Source organism: Lemur catta, chromosome 16 (genome assembly GCF_020740605.2).
Source record: "Lemur catta isolate mLemCat1 chromosome 16, mLemCat1.pri, whole genome shotgun sequence".
NCBI lineage: Eukaryota > Metazoa > Chordata > Mammalia > Primates > Lemuridae > Lemur > Lemur catta.
Genome location: NC_059143.1, coordinates 40,370,470 through 40,386,372, shown reverse-complemented (window position 1 = coordinate 40,386,372; position 15,903 = coordinate 40,370,470). Strand labels below are relative to the sequence as shown.

General features: G+C 37.7%; 1 protein-coding gene across 16 annotated transcripts in view; it reads left to right on the top strand.

Moving 5' to 3' along the window:
* TCF4 (transcription factor 4) overlaps positions 1–15,903 on the top strand; it is a 339,457-nt gene that overhangs the window by 170,091 nt on the left and 153,463 nt on the right. For 15 of the 16 annotated variants that reach the window (XM_045527876.1, XM_045527870.1, XM_045527875.1 and 12 more), the window contains one exon: positions 4,055–4,119. In XM_045527876.1, the coding sequence (XP_045383832.1) occupies positions 4,055–4,119 (65 nt within the window). Of the gene's footprint in view, positions 1–4,011; positions 4,120–15,903 lie in introns of those variants that run through there. The other variant, XM_045527888.1, reaches the window with a different exon arrangement.

The window sequence follows — 15,903 nt, the reverse complement described above, 5'->3', positions numbered from 1 at the left end:
CCATTTTAAATAATCCAGTTGAAATATAAGTTTTAGCAGTGGACGGGTTCGGTTTGGACAGAACACATGTTCACTTTGTGGATTGTTTGTTCACTGTAGTTGCCGACTTGTTCTAGAGACGGGGCTGCGTGTTCATCTCCTTTGTCTCCAGAAGGATTGATTGACGGATGTTGTGTCTGCTCACTTACAGCGTTTTTCTTGGTTAATTTAAAAAATTGTGACATAGTATTACATGTTCCTTGTATACATCATTTTTGCAAAAGAAAGTTGTTTAGCCAATATGTCGACTTAGTTTATGAAATCCTCTGCATAGCTTTCATTCAGCCTTCAGTGTACTCCATTAGGTCATATCATTCGTTTCATGCACGGCAAATCATCACCAGCAGCAAAATTTAACATTTGGTCCTTTTAGGTATAAAAATGAATCAAATGCCTGACAAGATTTGTTTCTGGTATATATTTCAGAATCTCCCCCAATGCCCTCCCCCCACCCCCCAGTCTTTATGGGCATACGACAAATGTTACTAATGGGTACTTTTAGTTTTTAAAATATGGACAACAGTACTCCATGCAGTAAAAGACTTGAGCGATTAATGCTACCCTCATGCCTCTTTTGAGTAGTTTTAGCCATGAGGCTTGGCACTGCCACCATTGTCTTTGTGCCAAAAAGTATCCGCAGCGGCTGTCGCATTCTAGTACTGGAGGGTTGTCTCGAAAATTCCGCAGTGAACGCGCGCCGGGTTTGTTCATCACTGCTATCTCTTTTAAATATTGGAAAAATAGAATCTCCAGCTCTTTCAAAGCTCCGTTGTGGTTGTGAGGCTGGGGGGAGGGGGGGATGTGGGTGTTGAAGAATGGAGAAAGGAGGAAAGAAGCTCCCCGCGCCAGCCAGTTGGTATAAGTGACAAAAATCCACCCCTGACATAGAGTAAACATAGATATTTAGGGGCTTTTGTGTTCATGAGCACAGATAGTTACTTAAGGATCCTACTCAAACATGTTATCAGCACTCTTGAAATTTTTATTATCTGAAACAAATGTTCCAGTGAATTTTAAGCAGAAAATCAACATCAAGACCATAGCTAATTTTTAATGGACAATTTACACAAAAGATTTTTTTTTCCCTAGAAACGGAGGTGTTATTATAAAATGGCTGCTTTTGAGCATTAAAAAGTGATAGTAATCTGTATCTTAGGTTTGAGAAGGTACTTGGGCTTTATCCACATTCCCTGATTATTTTGCTCCCAAACAGGGGTTTGGGCTCTCTGAGGGCAGATTTATAGTTGAATTTGGGAACAAAAAGATGTAATAAAGTTAAAGGCTTACACTATCAGAATGAAATGTGTTCTCTCATGATCTCTGGAGCGATCTATATGATGGTAAAAGTGGATGCTACAGATGAAATCTTTACAAGGAGCATAATCCTAAAAAAAAAAAAAAAAAAAGTCCACCTCCCAGCCTCCTGCTGGCTGCACTGCCTCTTTGGTACCTCGCAGACTTCGACAGAGTCCTGGACGGGTGCCCATTGATGTCATGGAAACACTCAAATTACTGAGAATGATTCATGTCTATGCTGGTCTCTTATCCTCCCCCACACAAACAGGAGTAGATTTTTAACCCTGACAACTTGTAATTTGCAGTGGGTTTATTTTTGTATCTGGATAAATATTTTTTAACAAGCAAAATTAAGATTAAGCAGTCTGTATCTGATATGATAGTAAAGAATGCTGGGTCCATGTAGCCAAGAGCACTTTGGGAACTGTGCAGCGTGAATTCATATTCTTCTCCTCTCTCCCTCCTCCCTCTCTCTCCCCCTTGCTCTTGCCATTCCGTTCTTTTTCTCTTTCTCTCCCATTTTCCCTCTCTGTCTGTCTGTCTGTCTCTCTCTCTCTTTTTAAATCCTTACTATTTGCACTGCCCTTCTAGCTTTAAAATAAGGGAAAGAATAGCCCCAACTTATGTATATGAAGTGGGGCAAATCCTGATAGGAAAATTCCTCCCTCCAGTTCTGTGTGCTGGAGACGAGTTGGAAAATAAAGCTGGTGGTGAAATTCTATAGGGGATAGCTTCAGGAACTCCTAGAGAAAAAAAATAAGTGCCCTTTCTTCCTCAAACTGTATTTTACAATTCAATTCTTAGAAATTACCAAAACAGGACACTAGATCCTCAATTTCCTATGAAGTCTGAGCAAATTCTACTTTCTCTCTCTCTGCCTACCTATCTACCTGCCTGCCCGCTGGCCTGCCTATCACCCTGTTAAACAAGTGAATATTATGTAAAAATGAATTATGTAGGACTTATATTAAAGCTTTTTTGGATGCAAAAGCTTAAGAAAAAGACATGTGTTCTTTGATAGCTCATAAAGGTTGAGCTTTTCCTGTTAATAATATTTATAGAGAGAAGTTAAAGGGTATAAGTAGCTTAAATTTGACTTACACAGATGAGTAAATATGGCTGTATGACCGTTCATGCTGCTGATACAGGTAAATGCATCTTTTCTTCAATGTAAAATCCTCATACAATGAAAGTTGTTCTCTTAGATCTCCAAGAGTGACAGTCTGTGCAATGTGATTGTTTCACTGAAATTGAAACTGATGTGGGCATTGATTTTATACTTTGCACTGAACACTACACCAGAAATGGGAGTTGGAGGTGTTTTACCAAGTTTGAGATTCATTGAAGGTAGTAGCAAAGTTAATACTGGGAGAGAGAGGGTTAATTTTAAGTCTCAGACTTGGCTTTCTTCAAAAATCACCATCTATTTTATTATATAGTGACTTAGATATAGGGTCCCCCTCTGGCCAGATATAAAATTCATCTAAGACACTTTCTTTGTGTGGTGTCAGGAAGGCATCCTCTAATAACATTGCCATTGACCTAAACGATAAAAAGACTACTGTTACTTTGAGCATTTGTGTTAACTTGGGTTGAGAGGGGGAATTCGGGGTTGTAAACCTTAGAAGGATATCTAGCCTCTCAAAGTACAAGTTTTGAGTTTTCCCATTGGAAAAAAAGAATAGTGTAGTCTTAATGTAGAAAATATAATGTACTGTAAAGCTCTAGTTTTGAAGAAAGAAGTATCCTCCAGTCTTGGGTGTGGCGGGGTCCTGGGCACTGGGCTGCCTTACTTTCCCCTTGTAATGTCCTGCTATGGACAGTTCCTGGTATGGAGAGTTTTCTGTGATGATTCTTCATATGCCACTATCTGGACTCTATTGCTTTAGATCTCTTGTTGTATGATTTCATTGTCTTCCTTGCTGATAATTAGGGCTAAACATACTTTAAAAACAAACAAATGAGCAGCCTTGATTTTATGCTTAGATGTGACCAAGTCACATTGAAGCCTGTCTATATCTCTGTAGAGCAGACTACAGATAAAAATTGGGTTGTTCGAATTAGAACATGACATTCATATTCTGTCATCCCTTGTCCTGCTGGGTCTACTGGTAGAATCTGAACCTGGGTTCAGAGTGGGCCATTTTTCAAAACCCCTCTTTCCCAAATGTAAATTCCATCATCATCTTGATCATGATGGGATTTACTCCTGGGAAAGGGAGTTTAAAAAGAGAGAGAGAGACTCAGAATTCTGAATAGTTTCTTTGCTAAATTCACCATCTGGAGAGCCTGTGATTGATTAGCTTTGGCCTCACCATTAAGTGTCAATATAATCAATGGGAATTACTAGGCTAGGGTCATTACATAGATAATTTGCCTGCTGTGTAAATAAAAATGAAATTGTTTAAATTTTGGGAGAGAAAGAAAGTGAAAATCAGGAATGACAATTTGTTTGTTAGAGAAAGTGGAGGCCATTGGAATGACAGTTTTTGGAAGTGTGGAGCTGTTTGGCTAAGAATAGGAATGAAGGATATTTTTTTCCAGTTTATCATAGCCAGAGTGAGGAAGTGTTATTCCCTCTCTTGCTTGCATACATTGCCAGTAGTGCCTACTTACGTATGTAAACATCGGGGAAGAGAAGTAGATGTCTGTTACCTGGAGGAGATTTTTTTTTAAAGGAAACAGACAATTTACACTTTTCTGTCGTTTCTCTTGGCAGGTAAAACAGAAAGGGGCTCATACTCATCTTATGGGAGAGAATCAAACTTACAGGGTTGCCACCAGGTAAGTGAGAATCTGCGGTGCGGAAGGGTTGAGAGGATTAACTTGGTATATGTTTGTTTTCTAAATTCGATTATGCATTTTAAACGGTGACACTAAAATGCACTGGAAAGTCTGCTGATGACTCCTCTTTAAGTAATGAAATAACACAGAGCTTGGAACTAATAAGCACCTCATCTTTAGATCTGTGCCGTATCAGAACTGCATTGACTGGCTTGTTTTTATTTTTTAAGCCATCAGCCGGTACCAGTGGCACTGTTTGCAAACCAGTAATGTCGGTTAAAGTGGTTCTATCAAAAGAGTTTATTTGCAATTAAGAACTTAGGAATTTCTTACGCAGGAAATAGTTCGTGGAGCCATGTGTCAGACCCTGGGTTCGGGTGGCTATTGCCCTAAATTATAGTTTTCATAGGGACTGTATGATGTTGTGTGAAAACAGGGTTGTATTGAGGGATAAAAATGTCTGTGAAAATATGATTTGTTGTCCCTTTTTGTTTCTGAATTGTTTTTGGCTGGAAGTCAAGGCCAGCAGGCTAACAGCAAAGCCGTCTCAAGGGAAGCATGCGTGAGCTAGAAAAATAAGAGTACTTTAATTAAATAATAAAATGCCAGTGTAATACAAAGGTATAGCATGTGTGTGTTTGTGTCTCCGTGCACTCTGCATTTGTATACTTTTAACTCTCCGGAGAGAGCCCATTTCTAAAAATACTATCAATAGCTAAAAGCCTAAGCTTTGTTTTAAGACAATTGAGTTTTTATAGATGCTTTCTTTTTAATTTCAGCATTGGTATTAATCATAATATTTTAAATCTTTTTAAAAAGTTTATACTTCTTTTTTATAAGTGCATTGCTTTCTCTGAAGAACTCTTAATAGAATTTAATAATCCCCTTTAATATTCAGAGCTCTATACTGTTTTATTATTCACCCAAACAGAAATGTACTCTTTCTTTTTTTATGCTGGAAAGGGGATGCTCTCTTGAACTCTCTCGCCCTCCCATTTCTTTAATGATATGGGGGGGGGGATTCTATTTTTTTTTTTTTTAAATAGTCTTTTCACTGTATCTCTGAAAAATGTAAGCAAACTTTCATTTTTCCTAATTAAACAGACCTATGAGGAAAGTTTCCTTTAGGTATGAGACATCGAAAGGTGGAATTCTAAGTGGGTTGGTTTGTTTATTTTTTTCCTGTATATATTTGCATTTTTAAAGTTCACTCCTTTGGCCCAGCCACCAATTCAGTCATATTCAGCATCTAAAAGATTTGTTGCAATGAGGTGAACAGTGCTTGGTTAAGAACTCCTGCCGGAGTGCAGTTCATGGCAGTTTGTTTGGAAAGAATTCTGCAGGAAAGAAATTTACAGCCATTCCAGCGCAACGGAAACATCTTTGGAATGTGAGTGCAAATGTTCGGGCTAGATAGCCTGGGCCACAAGCCTCTTAGTGCCGTGTCTCTGGTGTAAAGCTCTCAATTCCTGCAGAAGAGCGTGTTCCTGTGGATCTGGTTTCGGAGGGTCAAGGCGGAGGTCATTAGAGTTTTGGGGAGAAGAAAGTTGACAACATCCTTCCTTTTTGCAGATGGTCATGGCAGAGGTCTCTGTTTTCGCTGGGCCCCTTTTTCTGGTCATTGAGAGAATAGGCTTCCTCGCCCCTGTATCCTTTCTTACTAATAGGAATTGGCGTGATTCCTCACAGACACAAAGATTTCCTCTGCTGAGTAAGCGTGAGGCCCCTTAACTTGTGAAAGCATCATCCAGACTGTGTGAGTCTGTCTGTGTGTGTGCAGAACAGAGACCCTCCTCCCTCCGTTTGTGGGGAATACTTCCCTCGGGTGACACTGAAGTTAATTTTTTTTTGCAAACACAAGGTGAGAAGTGGAAGGGGCAGAGGGTGGGAGAGGTGGACGGATTGGCGTAGGATGGCTGAATTTCTGGGCCTTGGGAGGTTCATTTTGAGACATTCATGTCCAGGAAAATTCTTCTGTATATAGGAATATGACTGCATATGCTTTTCTTAAAAAGCCTTCGTAATATCGCTGTGGAGTGTGGAGATTCCTTCATGCTTATTTCTGCTTCATGGTTGTGAGTCTTGCAAGATTCGGCTATCTCTATGCTTAGCGTGGGCTCAGCAGTCTCCATAAACAGTGTGATTACTTAAGGATAAATAAAAGCGAAATTTTGGAAATTCCCTGATAGAGGAAATAGGGGCTGAAGATGAGAAGGGTACATAGTATGAATTTCTGCTTTCTGTGAAATTTGAGAATAGAACAGACCATAGTGTGTCTTCCAGGGAATCAGTTTCTCTTGTGCCGTATTGTTCTTTGAATCCCTGTCTACAACACCAGCTATGCAAACCAAAAAGAAAGGCAAAAATCTCGGTATCTTGGGCTTCAAGTCTAAATAGCAGATCACAGCTGAAATGCTTCCCCACTGTGTGACAAGGTGAGTGACTCTCAGGGAGGGGAGGCTTTTGTTTTCTTCTGCTAACTACAGGATCGAGATGCTGGATAGAAAACCTTTAGATGATATCTCCTAAGGCGCTCCAAAAGCTGCTTTATCATATTATAACAATGTATCCTGTGGACTTACAGGGATGAGCAGTGTTATATGGGAACATGCTTATTCCAGTCCCAATAGCCTTTTGTTTGGGGTAGAGAAATAGTGGTGGTAAGCAACAGGTGGTAAAATGCTGTCCTGGAGGAATAAATTATTATTGTGAGATGTATATTGTTTCAAAAATACATCAACTTTTAAAAAAATAGATACATATCCATTATGTCTCTCTTAAGGATTTAACACTAATAGTGATAGACATGTGGCTTTTTAAAAAATGAATATTTTAGCAGAAAAAAAAAAGCCGGCAGGTTCGTTATTATCAATTAAGTTGTTTTCATTAAAAACAGTTATGGGATAATATGGATTCATTAATGCATTTCCCTGTGAAATTATCAGAAAATAAACAAGGTAACTTTTTTTGAGACTTTTTGAATTTTATAGAAAATGAACCAACAGACAAACAAAAGCGGCCAAATGAACTTTTTTTTAGTTCTCACTAAATATGGCAAAACTAATTTAAATCAAATTGGGGTACGGAAATCACACCCAGGCTTAAAATGTTCTTGCCAAATTGCAACCTCATACTACTTTTACTGGCAGAGAAAATAAAATTTATAATGGAAAATCTGACAGAAACAAAAACGAGTGGGAATAAAGTTTTTTCGCAAGATAGTCCAACCTTAATACTGTGATAGCCAATAGCTAATACCTAATGGGCATCATTGCAAATGACAGAAGGGAAAAAACGTCCTTTGCTTTTGGCCTCTTTTGCTGCTTTGAGTAGGATGGTTAGCGATTTGCAAACTTTTTTTTTTATTTTGCCAAAATCTACTGTTTCTGAATGATATGATGATATTAACACAAATGCCTGTTACTCGGGGGCAGAAGTTTTCCCCTTAAATGGAAGTATAGGAATTGTTTTTGTTTTCTTTCTGGGATATAGCCCGAGTCTACAGCTATGGTTTCATTATCAGTATCTCCTGGGCAAGATGGGTGGGTGGGTAGGGGTGTGTGTGTGTGTGTGTGTGTGTGTGTGTGTGTGTGTGTGTGTGTCTGTCATACAGAAAGCTCGGTCTTATCTGAAACCAATCAAATTCGAATCTTATGAGTGGGGCCTGTGCTTTTCTGACAACTCCCTAGGTGATTCTAAGGTTTGATCATTTCCTAGAATGTTCTGTAGAAATATACTCTATTTTAATGACTTGTGTTCCAAATCTGGTCTTACTCCTGACCTTGAAAAAGCTTTCAGACTGCTTGCATGAATTCAGCTATTTAAGGCATGGAAATATGTTGCATATGAACTTTATTTAAAAGGTAGTGAAAATTAGCAATATGTTGAAAATCCATGAGGTGCCTTGAAATCTTTACACAGAATTCCACAACTGAATGTCCCAGGCCATATCTTGTTTTCTCTGGTGAAGTCCAAGGCTTTAACCTCATTCACCTTCTTTTTTTTTTTTTCTTAGAAAGTGATCAAAGAGACTATGCTGATAAAGTTATTTGATGTTTAGATCTTAAAACTGACGGATGAGATTTAAGAATTAGACCTAATCTAGAAAGACTGTTCTTAAATTCCAGAAACTTTGAAGCTATAGAGGAAACGGGTCTTCTGTGTCTATATATATATATAACTTAGTTTGCCTATAAGCCTGTTCGTTTTTGATTCATTGGAATTAAATATGTATTTGATTCTGAAATGAATTACACATTTAAGAACTGATTTTCTTTTCTTTTACTTTATTTTTGATCCAAAAGGTATTATAAGTAACTTAATTCTAAAACTTTTGGCCTCCTTAAGTTTTTCTTACCTAAAGTCAAAACAGAAAGGATATAAGCAGAAAAGGCACAGCATTCTTTTGTCTGTTATGACGATGGCAATTTAGGCCTTTTGTAAGCAAAACTACACATTGTTTTTTAATTTGATAGGGTGCTTAAATGTTTGTTCTTAGTGTTCAGTAAACCAGTCCAGGTCCTATGCGTCCTTCCCGGGAACCTCTCCGTTGCAGGCAGAGAGCTATATACTGCTTTAGCGCTCTGCTTTCCCTTCACAATGCTTTTTCAAACTTGCCGTTATTTGTGTGTTTGTGAAATGCTGGTTTCCGCAGGATTCTGTAAACTCCTGGAGGGCAGGGGCCATGTCTGCTTTATCTCGTGCTGAGTACCATGTGCCTAGCAGGACAAAAATTGTGATGACCTAATGTTTATTTCCTCAGCATTGCTTTTGGAAATCATTTCGAGGGGGTAAAGTCTGAATAGTAATGTATTTGAACCATATCACGAGCATCTTTTTTTATACCTACAAAACCCAGAAAACCTTACTCTGAAAAAAAAGTCCTCTGGAAGCCCTTCCTTCTAACGTGCTGTGCAGGCCCTGGAAGGACACCAAGGTTATACCACAGAGAGACACTCCCTGTGACTTTTGAGGGGCTGAATGTTCACTTGGTGGCTTCGTCGTCTTAGGCCAGAAAGGCACGAGTGAGGGAATTATAGGTGTTCTGTGTGTCTGGTGGATGTGTCAATGGAAGCAAAGGTCAGAATCCTGGTCTGAACATTTGAATGTACCAGTGTGAACAGTGGGACAGGAAATTTAAAATTGTGACAGTTTTAGATATCACAGAGCCTGGGTTTGCAGTGTGTATGCCATCGCGACTCTGTCCCTGAGCACCGTTTTTCAGGCAGCAGCTCATTCATTTTGTGGGATTGCTGTGGGTATGCCCTTCTCTCAAAATCCACCCAGCACTCACCAAAGCGGAGAATGGGCCCATTGGTTAATTGCATTGGTTAACAAATATTTATTGACCCTCTAGTGATGTTAGATACTGAGAAGAAAAACAGAGAAGTGCTTGCGTACCTTCCCTTCCATTCCCACCAGCAGCTTCCTGGATATTAAGGGGGGAAAAATCAAGCTCCATCCATTTATGTTTATTTTTATTTTTAATCGTATAAAGTGAAAAATTTTAAACACCCAGAAAAGTTGGAAAAATAGGCAAATGAAATGCCATATGACTACTGCTTAGCTTAAACAGTTGTTAATATTTGTTACACAGTGTTTGCTTGTGTGTATCTAATATGTATAAGTATATATATTTTTCAGTGAACCATTCTTAAGTGGCAGATCTAATAACATTACACCCTGAGATTTTTTTTTAGTATGCATCTCTTAAAAATAAAATACTTGCCTAACTAAAATAATATTGTCATCCCTGAAGAAATTAACAATAGTTTCTTAATCCCAATCCATACTCAGATTTCTTCATTTGTCCCCATAAAAATGCATTCAATGGATTTTTTTTAAAAAAAGGCATTGCATTTATGCATGGTATTTGATTTCTGTGTCTCTTTATATTCTTTTCAACTTCCAGTTGCTCCATTTATTTTCTTTCTCACTTTCTTTCTTTCTCTCTTTTCTTTCTTTTGTTTCTTTCTCTCTCTCTCTTTTTCTTTCTTTCTTTCCTTTTCTTCTTTTTTTTTTCTGAATGATAGTAACTTTAAGGAGACCCAGGCCAGGTGTCTTAAAATATTTCTATTTTAGAAGGAATTGCTGGATTATTTCGTTGCGGTGCTTTTTAATTTGTTCATCACTTGTTTTGCTTGCAAATTGAAAATTAGGTCTAAAGGCTCATACAGATTCAGGTTAAAAATATTTTTCTGGAGCACTTTATTGCTAAGTGCTTCATATTACATCCTATCAGGATGTTAAGTTATGCTGCTATTGGTGATGCTAACTTTAATCACTTGGTAAAAGTGGCGACACCCAGATCAATCCTCTGTAAAGAAACCTTTCCCGTTTTGCATTTAGCAAATAATCTTGGTGCTGATACTTTGGCACAGGGCAGATAACCTTTTTCCCCAGCCCCTTTGGACCTAATAGTTTTAGCATGCATCGAAGATCCTTGCCTGAAATCAGTTATTTTAACTGAGGATTTTAAACTGGTGATTTTTTTTAATACTTCGGTCATTCCTTCTACATTTATAGCTGATATTCTTCTGTAAAGAAGAGCTTTCATTCATCATTCATTTTAGCACTGTCAGTTTTAGTGTTCCATACATATATAAATGTAATATTAATAATTTTTGTTTTTAATATGTTCCCTTACCTGGAAGATGCTGGAAGTATTAAAACAAATCTCTTAAAGTATATTGATAAGAAAAATACTTATGGCTGAGGCTGATGGTCAGAAAAGCTTTAATTGCAGGATGAAGGAGGTAATTGTAGATACGTTTCCTTCCTTGCAAACTAAACTCTAGTATTCCTTTGCTGAAATTTGGAGCCTTGTGACAATCTCTGTGTCCCTCGCTGTTAGATTAATCTTGCAATAAGCCCCAAAGTTTCTCTAGATTCTCATATTGCCGCTCTATATTCTAGTAATTGCTATTAAACAACTCACAAGGTTGAACATCAGTGGCTGACTGACTGCCTCTAGGGGATTGCTGTGATGCTCTATGAAGCTGCTCTGTCAAGGATCAGCTAGACACCGAAAATAATTCCTGCTTCAGTCCTTTCACAATCCAGACATGGTTGATGAGTGAATGTCAAAAACTGTGAATTTCTAAAAGGTAGTTTGGGCTCAGTCTGAAGGAAGCCTGGGGAACTAATATTAGGTGCCAACGTAAATCTCTGAGGTTGTTCTTATTGTCCTCACTTAATAATTAAGAAATTTATGCTCAGGGAAGTAAAGCAAGCAGATCCAAAGTCAAACTCCAAGTAAGTTTCAGAGCCAGGCATTGAACTCTAAGATGTCTGTTTCGAAGACAGTGCTTTTCCAACTTGGGTTCCCTGCTGCCTAATCCCACGATGGAGTTTCTAGGCTCAGAGGTTCATATTAGGTCTCATCTAGAAAACCACTTTCAGTAGGTTCCAGGCCCATGGGAGAATCCTGGCCTCACACAGTCTATCAGAGTTGGCTAGAACTCTGAACACAGTTACTGAAGGCAGACATAGAGGGGGGCAGGTCACACTGCTCATGACTGCCCAGCCTTAAAAAAAAAAAAAAAAAAAAAAAAAAGTTTATATGGATAATCTATTCAGTAACATCCTCAGAATTAGCATGTGCAATTTCCTTAAAACCAATGAGGATTTCCTGTGAAAAGGCTGGGGTGGAATATGCCAATTCACATTTTAGCAACAGCATGAACACTTTCTTAAAAATGTATAGATTATATTTTGGCCTGCTTTTTGTGCAATGTAGGCAGAATATGGTTTGCTATTACACAAATTTGGATTCATCATAGATCAAAGGATTGTTCCAAAAACACAAGAACTACATACACCAAGATTCTGAAACAATACCTTTAGCAGGCTCTTAAATGTGACCCAATAACTTTTCAATTTTGGCATTTAGCCCACGTGTGAAATATATGAAATGACAGAATATGTGTTAGAAGCATAGGCAAGTCTTATACAACAGTTCAGGCAGCTAGTGCATAAAAAGCCACGGAAATTGCTTTGAGATGATTTATAAGACACCAAAGAAAGGGACTTCTAGTATCCAAATTGAAATTTCACCAGGATCTTGGGATGAACTTTTGTTTTCTTATAAAAAGCATTAAGGGGTTTTTAATAGCCTCTAGCAATTAGGACTACAGTTCTTCATCTTTGTATTTCTGGTAGGTAAAGACAAAGGGGAAAATCAATTCGTGGGCAAACAAATAATTGGTATAATGCTAAGGTATACCTGATATAATATAATGTTGAAATATACCTACATACCACATAGATATCAGCATAGTCCTATATTTTCTTTGTACAAGAAAGGCAGTGTACTCACAATTGAGCATCAGAACAATGTTTCAATATGAAATAGCAGAAATATTCATTTCTTTATCTAAGGTCATGTTTGATATTATTCCATCATGAGGGTAGTTTTCTGAAACTCTTAAAACTGAAACCCAAAATTAAAATCTTGGCAACTTTGGAAGATACCAACAAAACCCTATAATCTGAAGTAAAAGGATTTATTAAGGACTTATTAGAAAGAAATACTTAAGAAAAGAGCAGATATTATTGAGTCTGCTGCTGTGCCTGATAGTGATAACGTCCTTAGAATTGAAGCACCTCGTTCTTTGACAAATCATGTGCACGCTTTGGATATTTATGTAGGTTTGTTTACATGTGCTTTCACTCACAGATTAACTGAGCTTCTCAAAGCACAAACCTTTAATGCTCAGTGTGTTATTTTTTATTTCATAGAAATAGTTTCACGGGAGGAGAAAACTGAAACCTGCAAGAATAGTTACTTGTATTTGCTTTAGCATTTTTAACACAGGAATGTTGCTTTTCTCATAGTATGGCACTTAACTTTCGTCAGATGTTTCTTGTACTTAATAGAGGGCACAGTCACATTTTGGTGGGACAGCGAATTTAACCTGGCACTTCACCAGGTTCCGGAAGTTGAATAGAATATATTATCCTTGTTACATTATTGGGGTACTTAACAAAACCTACATATTCCTCATTTCCATTTGCTTCTCCTTTCAAAAGACATCTTTCAGTGAAGGATTTCTGTGACTTAAAAAAAATATCAGATACATCTTATTGTGAACCTACCTCAAAGCCATGTTTATGTGCATTTGGGACAACAAAGATTCAATGATATGAAATAATTAAGGAGGAACCTCATTGAGGTTTTGAAGCAGTGCCCATCCTCTGAAGGTCTATATGTGGGGGTCTCTGCGTGTTGGGGTTTGACCATGCACACAGAATAATCTGAGCTCATTTGTACCACGATAATGAACAGCAGGGCACTGAATCTTTTCAGTTTTATTGGTATTGTATACAGTAAATTATTAAATTTCATCTCTGTAATACACCTGCAGTAAAATAACAAAACATTGCTGCACTTAAAGAACATGTGTGTGTGGTACAATGCCCTCCCCCATCATTTCAGCCCCCTGCAAACAGCTGCTTACAGATTTCAAGATCCATTGTATATATTCCCTCGAGCCCACCTCTAATAATCGAGACACATCTGCCATTGCAGTGTTGTAGGCATATGTAGTTTTATTGAAAACTATACCTGTAAAAAAATTAAATAACTCCTACCTCAATTAAATTGGCAAGCTACCTTTTGCAAAGATCCTATTGTGGACCCTTGAGACCCCGTGAGTTCATTTTATTCTTATATTACAAATTACTGAATATGTTATTTTTATTTAGCCGAGTAGCTAGCTTTTCTCATACTTTGATGATAAGTTACTTTTCATGTAGTCTCACTTTGGTTTTTCTTCTCTCCTCATCTTTACATATGAAAAAAAATACTATGCAAGTATATAAAGCAAACAATTTGAGAATCTGGCCGCAGCAAACACAGATAAATAAGGGGAAAGGACCCCTAATATGCAGCTTTAACTCTTAAGTGACTATTAAATAAATGTAAAGGTTCCAAAAGCAGGTTCAAAATCTTAACTTATCTTGTGCTCTGATTGAGATTTTTCTAAGCTGCTTTGAGATCTGTGTGATCATCAAATGGCAGAAGAGAAAATCATACGAAGAGTTAGTAGGTCATCCAGAGCCTATGCAGAGAGGGGTTCCTTTTGGATTAAATCCCTTATCTTAACACTTACTCTTTATTGAAGTTTGGGTCAATGGTGGATGTTCATAAAAATAGTTTTGTATCCAAAGAAGGAATAATAGTAAAATATTTAGTGATATAAAAGTATTCCTGAGCATAAACTTATTTTTACTTATCTATCGCTTAAAGTATATAGGGCATCTATATAGGTCTTCATGTGAATGAATCATGCCAATATTACAGTGATTTAAATAAGAAGAAAAACTTATAAATTTGGTTTATATTTTCATTGAAAAAAAATCCAAAGACAGGATTCCCATGAAATGGGAAAATATATATGGTTATATATATATGGAAATACATATAAAATATATAAGGTAATATATATAAGGTTTTATATGTATTACATATATATGTTTAACCTTATGGGACAATAAGAAGTTTCCTCATTTCATAGTTTTTTAGAAAGAAAGAACATGTGCTATTCAAAAGGACTACATGTAACTGGATTGAGGGAGTCGTGAGAGGTGGATACTGTCCCCAGGGTGAGCATAGACTCAGATCCTCTGATGAAAGTTAAAAGTAGATGATTTCACAGGATGAAGTCACAGGTGAATATGAGGTGATGACTACTGTAGAGAGGGTATTAATAGAAAATCACATAGTGCTGTTGATAACCAGTCAGGATTACAAATACTTGCATGTTTAAATAATGAATTTTCTTTTTTGATAGGAACAGCGGTTAAAACCAGTGGCCATTCATTCACTTGCTGTTACCTGAGCCCAGGAGATACTGCTCAGTCTGTGTCTTCTGCCCCACTCAGGGTTCGGAGAGATTCTAGGTTTCATGGGGATAAAGGGCTGAATCCTAAAGAGGGTCACTGCTTACAACTAGGATCCAAACCCCGAGAGTAATCAGAATTTAAGGTCTTAGAAGTGTTTTAACTTTTGCCTATAGAATTTTTTTTGTCAGTAGAAAAATGCATTATGCATTCTAAACAAACTTTTGGAACAAAACTCATGCGAAAGTGGGGAAGCACACCTTAGCTCAGGCCACATCACCGCTTTGAAGTCCCATCCCCTGAACTTTCTTCCCTTGAATGTGATTCGCCCCTGTAGAAATGTCTATTACTAGTACTTTTGAACTATGAAGTCTGTGTGTCATGCTGAGCTCAGCAGCTCAGAACTGTCATGTGTACAGTGCCTGGTACAACACAACATCAGGGTGGTAAAAGATTTGCTGTGGACAATGACATGTGGCAAAGAAGAATGTCAACACCTGCCAGTACTAGGACATCATCCCTCAAGGAGTCTTTCTGCGTCTCTGCCACTTCACTGTCTCAGCCAAAGAGAAGTCACCAATATGAACCTATTCCTGTCAGTTCTACCCCCAATTAGCTAACAAATAAGATTTGTTTCAATTTGTTTTGAGGGTGTAAGTCTTAGGTGCCATTTTGTCAATGGAAAGAACATTTTAAGTTTATGGTTTCATGTGTAGAGGGAGGGTTTATTCTTTGATTTATTTCTAGAGAACTTGCTCCTATCCTTTTTTGCAGATAATACATACACCCTATCAGTTCTTGGACTCCAGGCTGTCTCCATTCATATTTCATTACAAAGCAGATTTTCATCTCATTATGTCCTAGGTAATTGTACTCTCATCTAAAATTTTACAGTGTGCCTTTCGGAAGCTCATAGATGCCAAGATCAGAGACTCCGATGGA